The sequence below is a fragment of the Dioscorea cayenensis genome, chromosome 16 (assembly GCF_009730915.1).
Source record: "Dioscorea cayenensis subsp. rotundata cultivar TDr96_F1 chromosome 16, TDr96_F1_v2_PseudoChromosome.rev07_lg8_w22 25.fasta, whole genome shotgun sequence".
Classification (NCBI taxonomy): domain Eukaryota; kingdom Viridiplantae; phylum Streptophyta; class Magnoliopsida; order Dioscoreales; family Dioscoreaceae; genus Dioscorea; species Dioscorea cayenensis.
In genome coordinates, this window is record NC_052486.1 from 21,902,879 (window position 1) to 21,925,516 (window position 22,638).

The 22,638-nt window shown below is 37.1% G+C and overlaps 1 protein-coding gene, 1 long non-coding RNA gene and 3 pseudogenes across 4 annotated transcripts; all 5 read right to left on the bottom strand.

Annotated features, from left to right (window-relative positions):
* Nucleotides 1-12: 12 nt before the first annotated feature.
* Nucleotides 13-1,224, bottom strand: LOC120278641 (annotated as a pseudogene).
* A 3,814-nt stretch (nt 1,225-5,038) lies between these two features.
* On the bottom strand, nt 5,039-9,227 carry LOC120278642 (annotated as a pseudogene).
* Nucleotides 9,228-10,707: 1,480 nt separating this feature from the next.
* Nucleotides 10,708-11,884, bottom strand: LOC120278758. 2 transcript variants are annotated; one of them, XR_005541760.1, is made up of 3 exons: nt 11,710-11,884; nt 11,331-11,581; nt 10,708-11,157 (listed from the first exon to the last, which is right to left on the bottom strand). It is a non-coding gene; the product is annotated as an uncharacterized LOC120278758 (long non-coding RNA). The 2 variants fall into 2 exon arrangements; XR_005541759.1 differs by having other exon boundaries at nt 11,667-11,884.
* Nucleotides 11,885-12,355: 471 nt separating this feature from the next.
* Nucleotides 12,356-15,444, bottom strand: LOC120278756 (annotated as a pseudogene).
* Nucleotides 15,445-18,091: 2,647 nt separating this feature from the next.
* Nucleotides 18,092-22,068, bottom strand: LOC120279195 (subtilisin-like protease SBT2.5). Of its 2 annotated transcripts, XM_039286059.1 has the most exons (10): nt 22,021-22,068; nt 21,567-21,637; nt 21,338-21,488; nt 20,781-21,181; nt 20,467-20,562; nt 20,302-20,371; nt 19,834-20,116; nt 19,358-19,689; nt 19,004-19,271; nt 18,092-18,900 (listed from the first exon to the last, which is right to left on the bottom strand). In XM_039286059.1, the coding sequence occupies exons 1-10, from the start codon at nt 22,051-22,053 to the stop codon at nt 18,218-18,220; spliced, it is 2,388 nt and encodes a 795-aa protein (XP_039141993.1). In that variant the 5' UTR covers nt 22,054-22,068; the 3' UTR covers nt 18,092-18,217. The 2 variants fall into 2 exon arrangements, with proteins under 2 accessions (XP_039141993.1, XP_039141992.1); XM_039286058.1 differs by lacking the exon at nt 22,021-22,068 and having other exon boundaries at nt 21,567-21,775.
* Nucleotides 22,069-22,638: the final 570 nt, after the last annotated feature.

The window sequence follows — 22,638 nt, forward strand, 5'->3', positions numbered from 1 at the left end:
CATATAAATATGCATATCCATCCTACCAGGCCTTAATAATGCAGGATCAAGTTGCTCTTTTATAATTGGTTGTGAAAAATTATTATTCTTTCTTCTGAACAACTTGACCAAAAGACCATCAACAAAATTTAATAAACCTGACAAAGTTACCTTCAAAGTAAAAAACAAAGAAACAAGTTGTGTGTTAAAATATAAAAAAACATAAAAATAAAGAAACAAATAATTGAAAAGAAAAAATTACTCTCTGACCTTTGGTCTGTAACTATAAGAGTCCTTACTATCTCTGTTCTTGATTGGTATTGAACAATCAATATCTTCAATCACTATTACTGACTTGTTAGTCATCTCAATTAGCAATCCTTTTAGTTGTAAATTACCTTGGACTTGAGCAAGATCAAGATCATAAATATTATAATTGAGGAAGTTGGCAATAGCTGCAACCAAACTAGATTTACCGGTCCCTGGTGGACCATATAACAAATAACCACGCTTCCAAGTCTTACCAACGCTCTTATAATAATCTTTACCTTTTTTGAATTTGGATAAATCATCAATTATTGTTTTCTTAAGCTCTGGATCCATGGCAATTGTGTCAAAGGTGGCAGGATGATGGAGATTAACAGAACTCCAATCTTCATAACTATTGAGGAAAAGCTTGAGGATGGTATTTTGGTTTTTGGTGTTATTCCACCAGTTCATTATCCATGGGAGGTAGACATCCAAAGCCTTGTCTTTGTGTTCTTTCTTGCATGAGAGTTCAAGAGAATACGAATTCGATACCATGTAACTACTAATTTTTTTATCACTATCTTTAGAAGGCACATTGTTCTGTGAGCAATACAAACACCATTTGAATTGGATCCCTTCAAATACATCGATAACTTTTTGGCCTGAATCCAATGAGACGACTAAACTCTTATCATCGTTGAATTGCTTCACTCGAACACGTTGTGTGGAGTGTGATACTAAAGAACTGAGGTAAGTCATTGAAGCTTTGTAAACATTGTTGGTAGTCATTCCTTCCTTGTCATGAATGACCATGGAGAATTCGCGAGAGAGAAGGTTTTGGAAGATTTTTATTTGAGAGAACATTGAGGTTCGAACTTCTTCGGGGACAAAATCATAGAAGACGGAGCGTGCCAGCATGGCTGAAGCAGCAATGGAGGCTGTGGTGGCAAGGAAACCTTGCCTTGAACTCATGCTTTTCTTGGAGTTGGAGGCCATCACTGTTGAATGAATATGCTTCAATCAACACTTGAAACTTTTCAAGCAATTGTGTTTCTTGGTTTTGCTCTTATGTATTTATATGTATGTATTGTTATTGTTGTTGTTGAGTTTTAGATAGAGTTGGATTAGGAATTTGAGTCAATGTAGTACTTGAACTCATAATCTGAGTTGAAGCAGGAATCATTAACCACTAATTAACAATTTGAAAGATAAAAGATCAGTTGAAAAAGTAGCTAGTAAGTTAAAAGTGTTTTTTTATTATGTTTTGCAAAAACGCTGTTGAAACTTGGGAAATATTATTGGGTTTAGTTCGTTTTTCTTTTTATTATAGTTTAGGGTAATTTTGCGAATATGACCCTGCAGAACATCATAACTAATTATATATCCATAAAACCCCAAGAATTTTAAATTATTATTATATAGGCGGATTGAAACTTGAAATTTGAAATTAGTTTAGGTTTTTTATGAGCACTTTTCTTTATTTCATCCCAGCGTATTGTGATTTATTTAATTTTAAAATATTAGATAATAAAGATTTTCATCTATCCAGTTTAATTAATAAACAATGCTAGTTAATACATCCATTCAAATTCATCATACAATAAACATGAAGATTGTCAAAAGCTTTTTACATTATAACAATAAAGATGTGTAATATTAAATTATAATTTTTTTAAAATAAATGTGGATAAATTCACAGCTTTATTGAAAAAAAGAGCAACAAAAAACAAAAGATAAGTCCTCTCACCAGTAGTGAGGAATAGAACTAAGAACAACAGGAAAATAAAAATACGAGGAGAAAAAGCTGGGAAAGCGAAAGACATCATCTGGTCCCTCATGCCTGCCCAAACAATCAAAAAGGAACAACTACTCCTGCGCAGGATCAGAGTCAGAATCGTCAGCTTGATTTGAGATTCTAGCGCTTAAGAAATACTTTTATGCAGACAAAATTATTAATTTTTTTAGCGCTTAGGAAATTATATATATATATATATATATATTTTTGAGAAAGACAACGACTAGGAAGCTCGGGGGACGTCGCACGTAGGGAGGCAGGGCTCAACGCGACCACCCATGTGCCCCTCACCTGAGTAGAGCTATGAGGTTCGATCCCCGAATCCTCCCGAAAATGAACACGCTACGTAAGGGGACTAGGATGGAATTGACTCAAAGGCCGTTGGCAAATTATAATTTTTTTAAAATACTTTTATGCAGACAAAATTATTAATTCCTTTATTTTGATAAATCACTTAAATAGTTCCCTTCTACTCAAGTTTATACTCATTTGGCTTGCAACTGAAACATTTTTATCATGAGAAGTTCATTGAAGCAACCACTTTTCAAACTTAAGAAAAATATGACAACTGGAATGATGGATGCATCTCTTCACTACCTGCAACTAAAAACTATATTTTGTGATCACAAAGTACTGCTAACAAAGATTGCAAGAGGGACCTTGACAACATGATTCTTATCACCATTGAAAACCAACTCTCCGAATGTATAATTATTAGCTATTTCCCTGCCTTCAAGCATGATCTTCAGGATCATCGAAGAGTTCGGCTGTATGGTAAATGCCTGTGGATTTACTGTCACGGCCACCCCGGCTGGTTCACGCACCACAACCTGGTACTTGTTTGCCATCGGGAACAACTATCATGATGAATCTGTTTGGGAAGGATTATCAATGTGTATACCGGAACTGAAAAAGAGTGCATCTTTCCAAGGTGTGGAGGAGAAGGGCTACACTGTCGATGCATCTAAGCACGGAAATGTTGGCAGGTTTATCAACCACAGCTGCTCTCCGAACATCTACGTTCAGAACGTGCTCTATGATCATGATGATAAGAGCATGCCTCACATTATGCTTTTTGCTGCTGAAAACATTCCCCCCTTGCAGGAACTGACATACCACTACAATTATGCTGTTGATCAGGTGCATGATTCTGATGGTAACATTAAGAGGAAGGACTGCCATTGTGGCTCAGACGAATGCACTGGGAGGTTGTATTGATAGGGAATGTGCGCATGCCCAAGTGGTAATTTCAGAAGAGAGGTAAATTTTTGTTTTGAATTTCTGAATGTATAAAGCGTTTGTCTGAATTGCTTGGCAGATTTGTCTCAATTTGTTTTTTTTTTTTTTACTGCCAAGTCGTTGTCTCTGTTGATCACTCAACAGAATTTTGCAGACTTTATGTGGGCCCCACACTTTTTTAAATTATTTCATTAATTGTGCATGGATGGTAGTTACGGAATTTTATTTATTCTATTTTTTTTTAGTTTTCCAAACCCTAGCCGTACATCTCCTCGTTTCTTCCGATATAGGTTCTCTTTTGGATTAAGGAAGAAGGACAGATCTAGTTTTTTTTTTCCCTCTTCTCCTCTTTTTCTTTTGTTTTGGTGTGTGGTGCCGACAGCGAGGACGGGGATAGGTCTCTACGTCAAGGGTTTTGCCTCTTATGTTGTGAGGTCCCATCGAAGAAATATCATAGGATTTTGGGGGTTTTTGAGCGATCGACAAGTAAGTAAACCACATATATATATATATATATATATATTTAATTGTTGGTTACCGACAACGATCTACATAATTATTTAATTACCTTGAGTTTTACTGTTAAAGGAATGATTTATTAAGTCAATATTATTTTGGTTTTGACTGCTGTGAATATATTCACTGTCAAAGGTTGCAAATTTCACATGTATTCACTTGTTTATTTAATCGATTAATCCTTGATAATTTAATTAAGTATGGATTTCATGTTCTGTCAACAACTATTCAATTAGTTATTGTATAAACTATTCATTTTGTTTTATTTTGAAATTACAGAAACAATTATTACTTGAGATTTGCTGGATTATTTTCAGATTTATTATTCAAAATCCTAATCATAAACTCAGTGATGGTTTTTTTTATATATATATACTTAATCAATTACCGAATTAATCATTGAGTTGTCAACTATGTTACTTAAATTATGTTTATTATTTGCTTTTTTTGAATTAGATTATGAATATGGTGACTTAATTATTGATTAAGTTAAGTCATTATTATTTTGAAATAATTGGAATTAATTTTTGTTAGAAAACGGGATCATTAAATTTTCATATTATTGCGTTGATAATGATTTTGAACCCGACATATTTTTGTATAGAAATTCATAGTCCCCAATTAACTGTGCAATAACCCTGTCACTGGGGGTTAAACACTGACCGTGTCGACACGTACTTCTGACATAGAAACTATAGTTTCGCACCGTTCCGTCGGTGAAGAATAACGGCTTCTGATATTCTGGCTCGGGTCACAGAGGGTAAACCTATGAGTTCTGAAATCTGACTCGGGTCACCGAGTTTAAATAAATGAGTTCTGATGTTTTGTTTTGACATTAGTTGTTTGGGGGACTTATATGCTCGTTATTTTGGTAAATTAAATCTGTTTTGAACCATTTCTGATTTATGGGTTCATTTTGATATTTATTTCATTATATTACATTTTGTATGTTTTTAAAGATTATTGAACATTTTGTGATCCCGATATTTTTAGTGGTTACTTACTGGGCTCCCAAGCTCATAATCCTGTTGTTGATTTTTTTAGGTTTTGAGGCCTTGTATGCCTACTTGGTTTCGGCCTTGTAGGTGTACGGCCGTTTGTCGGCGTCTCTGGTCCATAGAGCTGGGTTCGGGGTGTGACACTTTACCCTTGAATATATATATCCATACTGCATACTTTAACCGTTTATTTTTTTGTATGTCATTTTCCTTCTCCACATATTGATCAATCAAGGATTTCCCATGTAGAGAACTATCTTCATTAGCTTTGATTTTTTCTCTTTTCATGCATTGGAGATGCTTGAGGAGTCTTTGAAATGCAACCTAGCTCACTATCATCACTTCTCATTAGTTCTTCAGCTACATAAGCAGGAGTTATCTCAAGTTCTTGGATCAATGCTTTAATTTTTTTGAACAAAGGGTGATCATTAACATCATGGTAGTTGAAAGCTAGCTAAGATCCTAATCATGCAAAGGCTACAATACCCATATAGATATGCATATCCATTCTTCCTGGACGAAGCAATGCTGGGTCAAGACGTTCTTTGTAGTTTGTTGTGAACACAATGATTTTCTCTTCACCTCAACTTGACCAAAGTCCATCAACAAGGTTTAGTAATAAAGAAAGAGTAGCTTATCAATAGACAAATGAGAGATGTTATTAGAATAATATGCTATATTAGATAAAAAGATCATAGAGAAGTTTATATGTATGGGAAAAAATTATCACCTTTTGCATCACTGGCATCAAAATCGTCACTATCCATGTTGTCAAATGGTATCAAGGAATCAATATCTTTGACAACAATTATGGATTTATTCGATGTCTCAATCAATAATCTCTTAAGAATTGAACCATTTCTAACTCCGGCGAGCTCAAGGCCATAAATGTTAAATTTGAGGAAGTTGGCCATTGCAGAGATCAAACTAGATTTACCGGTGCCTAGTGGCCCATTGACACGCGTCCGAATATGCGTGTAAACCGCAAGTGCACGGGTGTCGAAGTAACAATTACCCCGGTGAGTGGGTAGTCGAATTCACAGGGAACAGGGCTACTAGTACTAACTTCTTCTCTGCTTTCTAACCTAATGATAAATGGAAAGATATGGTGATCTAATGTGCGAAAAAATGAATACCTGAGACAAATATGCAAGGGTTAAATGGATGGAGATCTCAATCAGTAAAAGTGGGGTATTCGGGCAATGCTCCCCGTAGGATTCAGGTATTAGGTACCGGATAAGCAAAGTGTTTCTATGAAGAGTAAGTTAAGTCGTGAAAATCCAAATATAATCGGATCCGGCCTCCCAATCACCGATACTAGTCCCCTACGAGGTCCCGGTGGAGAAATCGCTCAATCTCAACACCTCACACCACATATGACCGCAAAGCACTCTAGGGATTCCAAGAGGTGTATCCGATTCCTAAAGATTGATCCAACCCTAATTCCCGGCGAAGGATCCTAACCCCCTACAAGGTCCCGGTGGAGAAATCTCTCAATCTCACGCCTCACACCAAATATGGTTGCATAGAGCTTAGGGAACGGAGATAGAATACACTCAATCGGAAGGGAGGGGACACTCCACTATCTCATGACTCACCCTCTCAACCCTCTTTAACCTTGAAGTTCTAACTCTAATGGAGACTTCTCTCACATCAAAGTAACAAATCATGCAAATCCAATCAACCACAAGGATTAATTAAACAAGCAAGCAATGAGAATACAAGATTAAAACTTAATCAAACTTGGATTAAATAGAAACACTAAGCAAATCCACAAAAGATGAGAATCATAGGGTTCACAAGCCCAAATACCCTCTAGGATTTTAGCTCTCCATGGAGCAACATACAAAACACACCATCAATGAATGAAAGTACATTAAAACCATAGAAATAAACCCCCTTATATATGAACTGATGGCCTTGATGGAGAGCTTCGACGTCTTGAAGGACCCACTCCGAAACTAGGTTCACCGGTGGCTTCCTTGATGCTATGACAGAGGAGGAATCGATCAAAGTTGGTGACGAAGCGCCTCCAAAGTCGCAAAGACCTCCTCTCCAAACCTTAGCCGTCTCACCCCTCAAGAGCCGCACAAAAGATGATAAAGAATAGGGCAAAACGGCTATTTATAGGCTTTAGATCGCGTCTGTCACGTGCCACCACGCGCCCGCGTGGGCTGCAGAAATTTCCACGCGGGCGCGTGAACAGTAATTTTGCTGCAGTACTGCTACAATACTTTTCACGAAACGCGGTCCAAACACTCTTCTCTTGAGCCCACATGTCCGGGTACACGTCCATGTGGTAGGCTATAAAACTTTTCTTCATCGACGTATCTTTGAGAGGTTTTGCAATCTTCACAAAGAGAAAGAATATGAAGATGTGGCTGCCTTCGTGCCCTTCCAACTAGTGAATTGACTTGAATCTTCTTGGAAGTTGGCACACATCTCCACATTCATGAATTCCTCTCTTGTCTTGGTCCTTGAATTGAACAAGAACTCCCAACATTATGTCTTTATAGCCCATCTTTGCTTCCTTTTTACTCTTCAAGGTATCCACAACATATATGCATAAAAGAATACCAAATACACAATATGAGACATAAACCATAGTAAAAATGATGCCCAATGCATATAAAACATATATAAAAATATGTCTACTCAAGCACTTATCACCCATACAACAAATAACCACGCTTCCAAGCTTTACCGATTTTCCTATAAAAATCCTTTCGCTTTACAAAATTAGTTAAATCCTCCATGACCATTTGCTTGAGCTCTGGATCCATTGCCATTGTGTCAAATGTGGAAGGATGGTCATGAATGATGGAAATCCACTCATCATGTTCATTGTGAAAGAGTTGTAGTGTCTTATCTTGTTCTTTGAACTTTTCTCCCACCACTCTAATATAGATGGAATGTAAACGTCCTATGCCATGTCTGCTTGTGTTTCTTGTGTCCAATGAGATGACTTAACTCTTTTCATAACCTTGTTTCTTCACTTTGATCTTATTTGTGGAAGATGATATTTTGGAACTAAGGTAGGCCATTGCAGCTTGGTATACATTATTTAAGCTGTATTTATCTTTTTCTTTGATAAAAAAAAAAAAATGGTGAGCTCTTGAAGTAAACAACTTCGAACATTGTTAATAAGAGAGGATTTGGAAACTAGAAGCAACTAGCCAGAAAAAAAAAATGCCAAAATTCTTCTGGTACAAATTTGTTAATGCAAGTGTGCAATGCCATTGCTGAGCTAGCAAGAGACATGGCCATAGTAAAAATGTTTTTGTTCAATGCCATGCCTCTCTATTTTGATAAAACACTGAATTATTTTTTTTATTATTTTTTTATTTTTTTAAAAAAGTGAATAAACCATTTCAATTAAAAAAAAAACTATCACAGACACCCACAAAGCTCCACACACAGACATTATTTATTTTTTTTCAACTTTACCCTATATATAATGTTATTATTATTGATTTCCAATTAAACTTGGAGTGTCTTTTCTCCTATTTTTGAGTAGAATTCATATATATATATATATATATACATTATTATATAAAAAAATAAAAACAATAAATTCTAAGTCATGCACTGAACATAAAATAGTTTGGAAGACATTTTCTTAGTTTGAGATCATGTTTTAAGTTTGAAAGATATTTTCAAGTATCAAACAAACCTATATATATTTAAAAAAAAACATTAGTTATTTCAAAAATAGTTCAAATTTTAAAAAATAATAAAAAAAAAATAAAAAAATTTCTTTCCTTTACAAGTTTTTTAAGATAACAAATTAATTTTATATTGAAATTTTAAAATAAAAAAAAGCATTATCTTTTAATTAATCTTTGAATTTGTTTTTCGATAACAAATTTAAAGATTAATTAAATAAGGGCTGATTTGTCTTTTTTTATTTATTTAAAACTTGTATTAACTAGGAATGGTTCATCTTCTCTATTCATATCGATTCAATTGATTTGGGACTGATTCAACTAATTCGGGACCGATTCAAATGATTTATTAACGATTCTAGATCAATTTCGATTCCTTTATAAGATTCAAACTTTTACCGATGAAAAACGATATGAATCGTAAGATCCATATTTCTAACTACACTGAATTAAACATGTATGGGTAATTTGTATGTTTGTCTGGGTGTTGCGTAGTTAGAATTGACATGTGAGACAGGATAAGAGGTAAGAATTGTTCTGTAAGATAATTGCTTGGTATTTATATTTTGAATACAGGTTTTTCGAAAACATCAAATGTGCTGTTTGACTGAACTCTATTTTTACCAACTAAAACTAGACATACTTATGAAATATTGAGGAACTAACAGCAGAACAACTGATTTGGGAGGAAAATTACTTGTATTAATGAGACTAAATTATTATTATTATTATTATTATTATTATTATTGTTACTAAATACTGTTTTACCCCTTGCCTTGGCGCCATGCGAGATTTATAATTGTGTATATTAGCCTGAGCATTTGCTGTTAATTGCATCGATTTTTATTATTAAAATTTTTTGTTTGATAATCTCCCTAACTTATTAGTACCATGAACTAACTATGACTAATTAGGCCGCAATTAGGGCTTGTGGGCCCGCCGCCATGTGCCTGCATGTGGCTCATGGCTTGGTGGGTGAGCTTACCTGGCCTCACTCACCTAGGCTTGGTGAGCCTCCGTTGAGCTTGCCCAGCCTTGCGGAGCTCGACAGAGGTGGTTGATAAAATAAAAGGAAAGAAAAATGCATGGGGTAAAAAAGTAACTCATCATGAATGAGGATGTTGAAAGTGTGGATTTGCAAAGCAAGCGGGTTTTGGGTATCTTGAAACCATCATGGACCTCAAGGTCTATTGTTAACTTCCCAAAGACCTTTAGATTATTTTCCCTAATATTTATTATACCTCATGTTTTTATGCTTGGAACCCAGCTGTAGTTAATGTGCTTGCTTTAATATTTATTGTACTTCATTTCTTTCATATAACATCTTCAAATTTATTCTATCAAATCCTTTGGACTATACACCACAGTGCTTCCTCTCACACATTTCTGTATTGTCTGCCTGTATCAATCAGCTGGCAGTAGGCCTTTTGGAATTCATTCATTTGCCAATCTGTAATCATTTCATTTAATTCTTGTTGTTTCTCTATATATTTGACACGTCTACTTTACTTTAGCTTGTTGCGGGGTGTAGTTCACACCAAGCAACATTCATCTTTGCAAACCAATGACCTTCGGGTTTATTGATACACGGGTCGCCGATAGAGCTCTCACCGAGTGGTGAGAGTTCGATTCTCAGCTGAGGGCACATTTCTGGGAGTTGTGAATAGTAGTTGTATACGGGTGGTTCCAGCTTCAGTAAAAAAGATTTAGGGAAATCCATGATCAACTTCACATGATAACTAACAATTCATGGTAACTGAAAGCATTGCATGATGCTAGCATGGGGCTAAAATTATGAAGAATTGCAGCCAGAATCAAGAAACAAAGCTAAGAGTTTCGAAATCAGGACAAAGTCAGCAGTGTGGTCATAAAAAATAACTATTGTCTTACTCCTATATTATCACCCAATTTTTCTAAATCTGCTGGAGTTATCCCATATACTTTTGCCTGAAGAGGAATACATGTAGAAGCACTAAAACTTAAGTTTTATGTTCAAAATAAATCATTTGAAAAATGCAACTCTTGCATAGAACATTGCTTATATCCATTCTAACAGAAAAGTCAATGTCCACAACCACATTTTAGAAGAGATTATATCAAGTTTGTGCTACCCGGCCACTTCTTGCATATGGATTGGCTAGAACCTGAATGAGCTAATAATTATTATCTTAATAAATCATCAAGGGCTAATATTTTGAGGGGAGCAAGTCCAAAATCTTGTTCATCTTACTGTAGTGAATAGTGAAAATGCAAGTTAGTATCCACAATTAGAGCTTTGTGTCCAAGGCAAGTTCAGGTTTATGTATAAATGACGAGAAAATGAGAAGACTAAAAAAACTTTATGGATAGGGCCCAAACATAAAATGGTAATTACATAAACCAATCCAAAGGCAAGTTAATCTTCCCATAATGCTTATGAATGCATGTCCACAAGATTCTACAAATGAATTTCATGTATGAATGCAGGAAAAGTGTGCAATCCTTTCTGATGTTTCATGAAAACAACACATCAAGAAGAGGTAATTACCAAAATTGAAAAGTTGGCATACTTTCCTCCTTGTGACCACAAGAGCTGCAAACAGAACTAGTGAAAGGTGCTGATCAAGAGCTCCTATGACACGTCTTTCCCCAATCACTGTCCCAATCCGATCCCTCATATCTGATGCACAACAGTGATGACGATCACCAGGTTGTTAGCCTGCCCTAGCGAAAGAACCTAGGGTTTTGACATAAACAATGAAATCTCAAAGAACGATATAGATTTGACACAAGTACCTCTTAAAGCAGCGTCAGGACACGCCCAACCATCATCATGTGTATGAACAAAGAAATCAAGAAAACAAGGAAACAAAACTCCAAAGAATCCAAGATTTCAAGAAACAATCAGACCTTCCAGTTTCTAGCCCTGCGATGATCACCATCAAGGGAACAGAAACAACAGCCAACCATCCACGCTTTGCTCATCATTGATCTTCTTCGACTACTTATCCACAAAGAAACCCTAGGCTTTTCCGGCCGTTGTTCCTTCACTGCCGGTGTCAAGCTCATCGTCCAGGATTCTGCAAGGTAGGTGGTCAACCTTTGATCCGTTCAACGGAGGACTGAATCTAAGAGAGCGCACTCCGATCGGGCTGCTACATCTGAAACCATTGAAAAGAAGATCAAGAAAGAGAGAAACGGAGAAAGGGTTTGAGAGAGAGAGAAGCAGAGGACATGAGAGGAGACCTCGAGAAAGGAATCGGTGCGAGAAATGCAAGAAGGTGCTTACGGAGGAGAAGATGAGGCTTGGGGACGGGGAAGATCGATCTCCGGCGATGAGGATTTCTTTGCCCGCCATGGATTCTAGAATTTGAAGTTTGGGAGGTGGTATGTATATATAGTCATACAACCAATGTGTTTGCCTGTTGACACGTGTCCATTACAAACTAGTGTGGCTATTAACGAAAATGTCCAAAGCATATTGTTGTTGCGGGTCTTTTAAAAGACCAAATTACCCCTTATTCTATTTCTAGTGTCAAAAGAAAATGAAGGGTAAATTTATTTATTTTTCCATATATTTTTGAATTCCCCAAATTAAATTTATGATTTTCCTCCAAAATTTAAATTGATTTTTAGCAATGAAATAATTTATATATAAATATATTTTATAACCAGAAGTGTTTTGGGGAGAGTATATATAAATAAATGAGATTTTTGAAAAAAAATATATTCACAAATTTCCCTTGTTATAGATAACAAGTGTGTTAATAGATCATCTATTGTTCAACTAATTCAAATAATATGTTTAATAACTAAAACAAAAGGTTAATTTTAAATATCTCAATCTCAGTACTCATTAAATAAAATTAAAACCAAGATCAACAACCCATAAAAGTAAGTGATGAAAATTGAAAAATGAATACAAAGAGCAGAGTTTGAATTGAAAGAAAGTCATGGGTCACATTATTTGTTGCAGAAGTTCAACATATCAATGTTCAAATGATTAAACCAAAACTCAATTGTATGAAAGAAGATGATCAAATGTTTTTGACTATACTTCTCTTTCTGTTACTTTTTGCTGCAAAGAATAAAAGTATGAAGAGCAGCAAAACTACAGAGTTTTATGCTCTGCAGAGTTTTATGCTTCCCATCCTCGAAGAGTAGTCGCTTTCGCAACCCGGTTAACCCCGAGAGTAAATGCTCCCATCCGGAGGCTGCAGTCATGAGTTTTGCACATCGATTTGATGTTCTCAAAAGCATCATTCATGTGCTTCTGCAGCTCCATGTTAACCTTTTCTTCCTTCCACTGGAATCCTTGGATATTCTAAAGATGTTTTTCAACAAAGAAAAGAATGAATTATGAATCTTTTGATAAAATTCAATTTGAATGCTGAGTTTAGGCAAGTACCTGAACCCATTCGAAGTAGCTCACAATCACGCCGCCAGCATTTGCATATATGTCGGGAAGAATAGTCACTCCCTTCTTTAACAGTATCTGCATCAGAAAAGTTCAACAAAGTATGTGGTGGATAAGAGTAACTCATGCTGGAGTTTAAACAGCAAGCAAGATAAATATAGTATACCTCATCGGCATCAGGATCTGTAGGATGATTGGCAGCTTCTATTATATATTTGGCCCTCACATTAGCAGCATTTTCTCTTCAGAAACAACAAGGACAACTGTCAGCAAACTAAATTTCAAATTTCCGGGAAAACAGATAAGACCCGGGTTTTCATTTCTAAGAAAAGAAATTCATATATGATTAGCTTATTAATGGCTAATCATATTGATTAAATAAGAAAAGCATGCTAGAACGTAAACTAAGGAAGCAAATGAAGACCACTTCTTACAATTTTAAGTGATGTTGTATTGTGCATTGAAAACAACAGGGGATTTTGATGGCCAGTTCATATTTTACTATAAAAAATGATGCAACATCAATAAATAGACGTTAAGAAAAATCAGAGGATGTGATTTATACTTGTTTAGGACACCACCCAAGGCACAAGGAATGAGAACATCACATTCTTGCACCAGCAACTCATTTCGATCCATGATGTCTGCGTCTTTGAAATCCTTCAAGAGACCACCCTCAGCTTTGTGCTTGGACAAAGCCGGAATGTCTATGCCATCGGGCTTTCTAATCGCACCATTTACATCTGAAATTGCGACAATCTTGCCACCTCTACCATGTATGAGATCTGCAGCCCATGAACCAACATTCCCAAAACCCTGTTGTGCAATTCAAAGGTGGTAAAGCATGTTATCATTGCTTATTCAGAGTACAAATGCTACACATTGCCATATTGTTTATGCATAAATATTAAAGATATCAATATACGAAGGTCTAGCATTAACCTAGAGATGATATCCCATATGCAATTCAGATAGTCATAAGTAGCAGTAAGATACACTGGTCTCGCATAGTAATACACTAAATACAATTGTCAAAATTGCAAGCAATAAAGAGAACATGATAAAAAGTGAATTCACCTGAATTGCAAAGGTTAGCCCTGAAATAGATTTACCATGTTCGGCCAGCAAAGCCTCCGTTGCAAACACAACACCCCTACCAGTAGCAGCATCCCTACCTAATGACCCACCAAGATTCTAGAGTATTTCATCAAACAAAACAAGATCAGTTGTCTTTTTTTTTGAACTTTTGATAACAATTGATTGATACACTTTTTTTTTTATGCAAAATACTTACAAGAGGCTTTCCAGTAACAATAGCAGGAGAGTGACCGTGGAACTTAGAATACTCATCAAAAATCCATGCCATAGTCTGCAAATGCAAATGCCAATGTGGATAAAGAAATAACTCTTAATTCTTAAATTAGTGTCCTCCATTATCAAAGAACTCATCAAGATGATTACATGCGAGTTCGTTCCCATATCAGGGGCGAGAATATCTGTGTGGATTCCAATGAGGTCATGAATTTTCTGTGTGAAAGATACGAGTTAAACGTTCCAACTCACTAGCACTCAAATCAGAAGGCGAGCAACCAATACCACCTTTTGCCCCGCCATATGGTACATCAGCTACGGCGGTCTTCCAGGTCATCAATTGAGCTAGAGCATTTACCTCATTAATGTCAACCTATCAATTACAATTACAATCACAAACACAACTTCAGATCCGACAAACACAAAGACTTCTGTCACAACTTGGTACAAATTGAAAACTTGGTCAGCAGTAGTAATCAACACCGATAATACCTAATACCTCAAGAATCGCTTCGCTCACCATTAGATATTTAGGTTGGTATAGCATGAACAACTGTTAATACTAAAAAAAGGATATGCATGAACTTGTTATTATATCATGCCCTTAAAATGGAAACCCCAATTTTGGCAATGATCTTTTTTCGACTAAGCAAGCGAAGAAATTCTAAATTGGTAGCATAAGCAGCATAACTGACATTCAAACAAGCATAAACTACAATGTATGATTCCATCAGCATAAACATAAACAAATTCTAATGAATGAGTCTCAAAATCTATTGCAAATTCAGATTCTAAAACAAATAAATAAATAACTTAAATTAAGAACAGTAAAGAAGCACAGTTGTCTGAATGAAGCTACAAAAAAAAAGAGAACAAAATCTACTAAAAAAAAGAACAGAAATTTATAAAAACAGAAACCCTAAAAGTAAATCAAAATCCAATCAAGAAAACAAAGAGGGAAAAGCTTTCTCACATCAGGATGATACCGAATTCCACCTTTCATAGGACCGCGAGCATTATCGTGCTGAACCCTAAACCCAACATAGGAATGAATACTTCCATCATCCTTAGGTATAGTGCACTCCACCTTCAAGAACAACAATCCAATCAAAACTCAATCCAATAAACACCAAAATACAGAGCCTAAGCTTCAAAAAAACCAACAAAAAAAAAAAATCCAATCAATACCTTGATTTCCCTGAATGGAATCAAAAGACTCTTGGCAAGCTTTGAATCAAGCCCCAGCAACTTCGCAGCATGCCTGAAGTTCCGGTTTGTCGCCGCAAAAGAATTCATTGTTGGTTTGTGGACTACACAATATGTAGGGATATAAGGACTTATGTGCATAAGTTGTGTAGACATACACAACTAATGTTTATAATTGTGTATATCTTATTATATTCAAGTTTTGAATGCACCCAAATTGTGATCTGATTGAAGTTTGAATTTGGTTCTAATTATCTAATTTTAAATGTGAGGATATACATATTAATCATATGTTGTGTAGAATTCATGGGGACAAAATTGTCAAATCTATGATGGACAGACTTGTAAACATTGTTGATAGTAATTTCTTCCTTGTCATGAATGACCATGGAGAATTCTCGAGAGAGAAGGTTTTGGAAGATTTTTATTTGAGAGAACATTGAGGTTCGAACTTCTTCGGGGACGAAATCACAGAAGAGGGAGCGTGCCAGCATGGCTGAGGCAGCAATGGAGGCTGTGGTGGCAAGGAAACCTTTGCTTGAACTCATGCTTTTCTTGGAGTTGGAGTCCATCACTGTTGAATGAATATGCTTCAATCAACACTTGAAACTTTTCAAGCAATTGTGTTTCTTGGTTTTGCTCTTATGTATTTATATGTATTATGTATTGTTATTGTTGTTGTTGAGTTTTAGATAGAGTTGGATCAGGAATTTGAGTCAATGTAGTACTTGAACTCATAATCTGAGTTGAAGCAGGAATCATTAACCACTAATTAACAATTTGAAAGATAAAAGATCAGTTGAGAAAATAGCTAGTAAGTTAAAAGTGTTTTTTATTATGTTTGCAAAACGCTGATGAAACTTGGGAAATATTATTGGGTTTAGTTCGTTTTCTGTTATTATAGTTTAGGGTTATTTGCGAATATAACCCTGGAGAACATCATAACTAATTATATATCCATTAAAAAGCAAGAATTTTAAATTATTATTATATAGGCGGGATTGAAATTTGAAATTAGTTGAGGATTTTATGGACAATTTCTTTATTTCATTCAACTTATTGTGATTTATTTAATTTTAAAATATTAGATAATAGAGATTTTCATCTATACCGTTTAATAAACATGCTAGTCAATAAAGTTGTGTAATATTAAATTATAATTTTTTTTTTTAAATACTTTTATGCAGACAAAATTATTAATTCCTTTATTTCGATCAATCACTTAAATAGTTCCCTTATACTCAAGTTTATACTGATTTGGCTTGCAACTGAAACATCTTTATCAAGAAAAGTTCATTGAAGCAAGCAACAATAAAAGGGTTAATTTTTCATGAAGTCATCCAACTTTGCCTTATTATCATTTTGGTCATCCAATTTCAAAATGTATCAAAGTGGTCACTCAAGTTATAAAAACTTTCACCGGGAAGTCACCCGAGACTCTCCGTCACCCAATAGCCTACGTGGCGGCCGTAAAAGCCCAGTCAGCCGCTGATGTAAACATTATCAAGCTTACGTGGCTTGTCCACGTCAGATTAAGTCGCTGAGTCATCAAAACAATGGCACCTCAGCCCTTTCTTCTTCTTCTTCTTGTTTTCTGGTTCTTCTTCTCAGTCCTTTCTCCTTCTTTTTCTTCTTTCTCTGGTTCTTCTTCTCTACTCTCTTCTTCTTTGTGCCAGTGTTCTAGAGACTTTTGAATATAATCTCTTTTTCTTTATTTATTTTTTCATGTTTCTCAAACTGTTTCCTAAGATAAAATGCTCTTTATTGCCATGTCAGACCGTCATCTGTTCATTTCATTGTCAGGAGATGATCAGGAGATGATGCCATGATGGTGTTCGCCCACAACTATCATCTCTATTGACTCCACTGATGTGATTCAACTGGATAAATTTGTAAAAAAAATGTTTTTTCTTTTGTCAAGCTTTGCATTTGTCAAGCTTAAGCAAGTCACCCTTACCTAGTGAATGATATATGCATAACATGTCAGGCATCTCTTTTCTCTTTTGCTTTTTTGTGGGAGAGAGAGAGAGAGAGAGAGATAATGATGATGATGATGATGATGATGATGGACCTTATATCATCGACGCCATGGAGGTGTGAGGAGGAGCCTAACAAGTCGACGATGCCAAGCTGAAGGTTACAGCTAACCCGGTGAGACCTCCACCATGCACGCCCTCTCAAGTGCTCCGTCTTTCATCCAAGTCCATCCTCAACATGAGCTCGAGATCGACCCCGAGCTCCGCCATGCCTTCCATCGAAATGCCCAGGTTTTCTCCTCTCCTTTTCTTTTTTCTGTGGATAAGAACCATGCTTTTGTGGATTTAGAGTTTTGAGAAGACTCTTCACTATTTCGGTTGTTTCTTTTAACTAATTTTGTTAGACAGGACTTGCATTGATTTCTTCAAGTCTCGAGAACAATGGCATGAAGAAGAAGAGGGTAGAGAAGAACCAGGGAAAGAAGGAGAAAGGGCTGAGAAGAAGAATGTAGAGAAGAAGAACCAGAAGACAAGAAGAAGAAGAAGAAGGGGCTGAGGTGTCATAGTTTTGATGACTCAACGACTTAATCTGATGTGTACAAGCCACGTAAGCTTGATAATGTTTACATCAGCGGCTGACTAGGCTTTTACGGCAGCCACGTAGGCTATTGGGCGACGGAGAGTCTCGGGTGACTTCCCGGTGAAAGTTTTTATAACTTGAGTGACCACTTTGATACGTTTTGAAATTGGATGACCAAAATGATAATAAGGCAAAGTTGGGTGACTTTCTGAAAAATTAACCCACAATAAAACATTAAGAAAAATATGACAACTGGAATGATGGATGCATCTCTTCACTACCTGCAACTAAAAACTATATTTTGTGATCACAAAGTACTGCTAACAAAGATTGCAAGAGGGACCTTGACAACATGATTCTTATCACCATTGAAAACCAACTCTCCGAACGTATAATCATTAGCTATTTCCCTGCCTTCAAGCATGATCTTCAGGATCATCGAAGAGTTCGGCTGTATGGTAAATGCCTGGGGATTTACTGTCACAGCCACCCCGGCTGGTTCACGCACCACAACCTGGTACCTTTCTTCCATGCTCCCCACGCTGGTCACCTTGCGAATTACCTGCCGTGACCCAACCAGGTTGGACACTGTTATGCTAGCTGTGTTCAAGTCTGAGCACCAGTCACTTCTCACCGTCGGGCAGCCAGTGCCAACTGCACGTCGTACTGACTCATCGTCCACACCTGGTACCACGCAGAGGAACTGAATGTATTGCCTGAACTTTGCATCAAAGACTAAGCCTGGGTTTAAGGCATGGGAAGGATTGATGAAGCCAGCTCCGTAGTCAAAGGGAGTAGCTGGAGTGAGCCCGTCACGGACTTGAGCTGATAAAAGCTCGCCAGAGTGGTCAGTTAACATAGCAGATGTCATCAGGGCTGAGGTGATCATTGCCGGACTCCAGTGCGGGTGCTTCTGTTTGATCAGAGCTGCCACACCAGCTACATGGGGTGTGGCCATGCTTGTACCTGATAGGATGGCAAAATCCTGCCCTGGGGTATTCACAAACACAAGATGGATCGATGCAAATTTAAAAAAAAAAAAAAACAAAGATGATTATTATTTTGGGTGGTGAGGAAATTATCATGTTGGTACCTATGTTGTATTGATCACTTTGGCTTGTAGGACTCCATGCAGACCATATAGAAGTTCCAGGGGCCAGGATGTTGGGTTTTAGTACGTCTGCGGTCTGCATGAGAGCATTGTTCACATCTGGTCCCCTTGATGAATAGGAAGCAACACTTGGCCCCTTTCCAGTGTAGACAGCATGTCGCCCATCCAGAATCCTTGCACACGCGCCAAACTTAACGACCACTTCGTTCTTGCTTCGCAATGTATGGCTGTCATAGTAATCCCAAAATGCCTGAAGCACAAGAGCAGCAAGAAGACTTAATGCATTATTGCCAGTACCGGCAAGCATTTTACTGTTAGAAGCATGAGAATTCATACCTCTGATGCTTCTCTAGAGCTAAGCACAATTCCAGGGAGTGGTAGATTCAAGGTCGATGTAGTTTCATTGAGAAATTCAGAACTACGTCCACGGGCCATAATGATCACAAACCCAGTAGCACCAATTTTCTGAGCAGTACTGACTATAGAATCGACGCTGGTGGGTGAGAATATAAAGTCACTGAATGTGCATACGATCAGCTTCCCTTGAATGAGGGACCGATTAAAAGGTTCTGGTCGCTGGCAGTTCCGAGCTAAAATGCAAGTTTCATTCCAATTGCACACATCCTCTGCTGCAGCAAGTGGCAAGAAAAGCCCCTCCTGTGTAGGCACTGGAATACAATATATGAAAGGAAGACACTAGAGGTGAACATCATTGAGTAGTCATGCTAACACGCTATGTTATGGTAGTATAAACAATAGATAAACATTACGGAAATGGCAATAGATATGTCTATGGAGATCAAGAGGCTTACAGGAGAGTGCAGTGCCTGTAAAAACTTGGCCATTACCAAATATGATCGAGTTGTTGTACTTGCGGTCAATAGTGGAGGCAGCCACGCTTGTGATCCATGGGCTGAAAGAGAGTACAGAACTAGGAGTAGGTCCTCCATTGCCAACCGCCTGGACAACAAGAACTCCAGCTTTAACAGCGAAAAGCAGCTCCATTTCTAGAATATTGAGAAACGCAGCAGGCCCCGTGGGAACTGCAGATGGTCCTATTGACAAGCTCAAGATATCAACTCCATCTTCTACTGCCTGGAAATGAAAGGTAAGCGAATATTGTTCCTTTAAGAGTGAGGAACGAAGAAAGCACATTGCCCAAGAAAGAAACATCACATGCATAACAAATCAAAGATCATTGCCTTTTGAATTATAAAAAACACAGTTTTACCACCATTCAGCAAGGGGAAATTCAACTATATAAAGTCAATTATCCAAACCTTGTCAACAGCAGCAACAACATCTGACATGTAGCCGCCAAATGAATATATAGCCTTGTAGATAGCAATGCTTGGAAAAGAAACAGAAAGAGGGATGCCACAAGTTAGATAAGCACGATTTCAAAATTTACTCTTTTTCACACAACAGTTAATATATCCTCTTACTGAGCTCCTGGAGCCATTCCACTTGCAAATCCATAACTGAAGTTATTGGAGATGACTGGGATCCGAAAATTCCCCGCGGCAATAGCTGCCGTGTGACTGATGAAATAAGACAAATTACAAGAATACAAATGTAACGTGCCCATGTAATAAATATTCTGTGAATTTCATAATTAGTACCTGGCAAGTGATATTTTATACAACTCAAAAGGTTATCAGAATTAATGCTGGGAATATCAATCCACAATGATAATTGCAAATTTAATCAATTGGTGGATAAAGAATTACCAAAGTTAAAAGACGTCACAAAAACTTGCCTGCCATGGCCATCACTATCAAAAGGGGATGCAAAATCATGAGACGCATTGAAGTCACCAGAAACTATTGCAGCACGGGCAAAATATTGTGCACCAGCTATCTTTCCATTGCAAGCATTGAGCGGGAACTCATGCGCAGCTGACTCACATTTCCCCCTGAACTTTCCAATGTCAGAAGGTGGCCCAGGCTTCAGGTTAGCGAAGCTGGGATGATTGGGATTGATCCCAGTGTCTATCAAACCAATCACCACTCCATCACCAGCCATATCAGGGCCACCTAACGATGGCCACACTCTGGTAGGAAGACCAAGATATTCTGGAGAATGAGTGGTCATCTTCACCATCTTGACATCCTCATGAATAATTCTAATTCCCTGTGCACTGTGAAGGACTTCCAATGCCTGTGGAGATACTATCATCCATTAATAAAAAACTAATCCCAAGTTCAGATATTCTTCTGCCATAAATTCCGTACTGTGCACCTCTTCGATAGTCATGAACATGGGCACAAGTATGACGAGAAATAATACAAAATGATTGAAGGGATGGTGAGGAACCTCTCTGGATGTTGTATGAAGAGCAAAACCATTGAACAAGTGGGTGTAGCTGTAAAGCTTTGAGTAGGAATCTGCTGGGAGGAGGGACTCCAGGAAAATGTCATGCCTAGTGATTACCTTTTCCTTGTACTTCAGAGCATCATCACCACTCCTGTGGAACACACAGAATAGCGTAAGCAGATAATATAACATATGAAAGAACAGAACAATGGGAGAAAGCAGAAAATACTTCTTATAAGAAATAACAGATTCATCCTCCATCACCACAAGAAAAACCTCAGCATCTACGTTTAAGGAACCCTGATATGAAGCCAATAAAATGCAAAGAATAATCAGTGCACATATGGGTACAGAAGCCATGGCTGCTGGTACGAAGCTATGAAGTCCCTGAGGTACTTGAAAATGAAAAAGATGGCAGTTTTATATAGCAACTCTAGGTGATTATGAACCAGGTTAGTTGCTATTTCGGGAATGATAATGTTTAGGTTAGGGTTAGAGAGCAGAGGCTTAACATGGAAAAACAAGAAAATCAGGTAGAAAGAGTTCATGCAATTCACACATACATGCATGTTCTACTCATTTCTCAACTACTTTCTTCCTACTAGTGACACCCCCCATCAAGATCTCTTGCATCCAAATCCAAGCCTGACTTCTCACATCATTTATGACAAGATCATGCATACCTGCAGTTTATCATCGTTGGTCTGCATGTTCATCCAAGTCACCTGCTGTTATGTTCTAGTCTTTCATACCAGTCCTATGAAACAGAGTAACAAAAACATTATGACACAAGAAATGCTATTACGTGATGAACCATCATATCAACCATAGAAAACTCAGAACCAGTAAAAACACCAACCAAATGATTTAGGCTTCCTTCTGGCCTCATAATCAATTCAATCTGAGGACAATTTGTCAAAATGAGTATCCAACACCAACTCAACCAGATAAAAGAGAAATTGAAGTTTAAACCACTGATATATAATGAATGCTTCACAACAATTATCGCAGAGAGAAATCGATGTTTAAACTACTGATGTATAATGTATGCTTGGCAATAATTATAGCAGAGGTGCATGATCATCGAGAGAATCTAAATTGTTGCAATTAAGTTCACTGTCAAAAATTGCCATTACAACTCCAAATAATGTTATAAAACTCTCATAGTTGCTTAGATCGCTGTTGCCGAGTGTACTCCCATAAAGCAATGGCACCACTGACATGCACATTGAGAGACCTAATAATGCCCAACTGAGGAATCTCCACGCAGGCATCTAGTGCATGGATAATATCCACAGGGA

Bases quoted from the DNA above. Each gene is read 5' to 3' on its own strand.
- LOC120279195 (XM_039286058.1), bottom strand. From the start codon at position 21,697: ATGGCTTCTGTACCCATATGTGCACTGATTATTCTTTGCATTTTATTG. The intron at 21,182-21,337 runs GTTCCTCACCAT...GTATCTCCACAG, and splicing joins TTCATACAACATCCAGAGAG to GCATTGGAAGTCCTTCACAG. The intron at 20,563-20,780 runs GCAAGTTTTTGT...TTATTTCATCAG, and splicing joins GATAGTGATGGCCATGGCAG to TCACACGGCAGCTATTGCCG.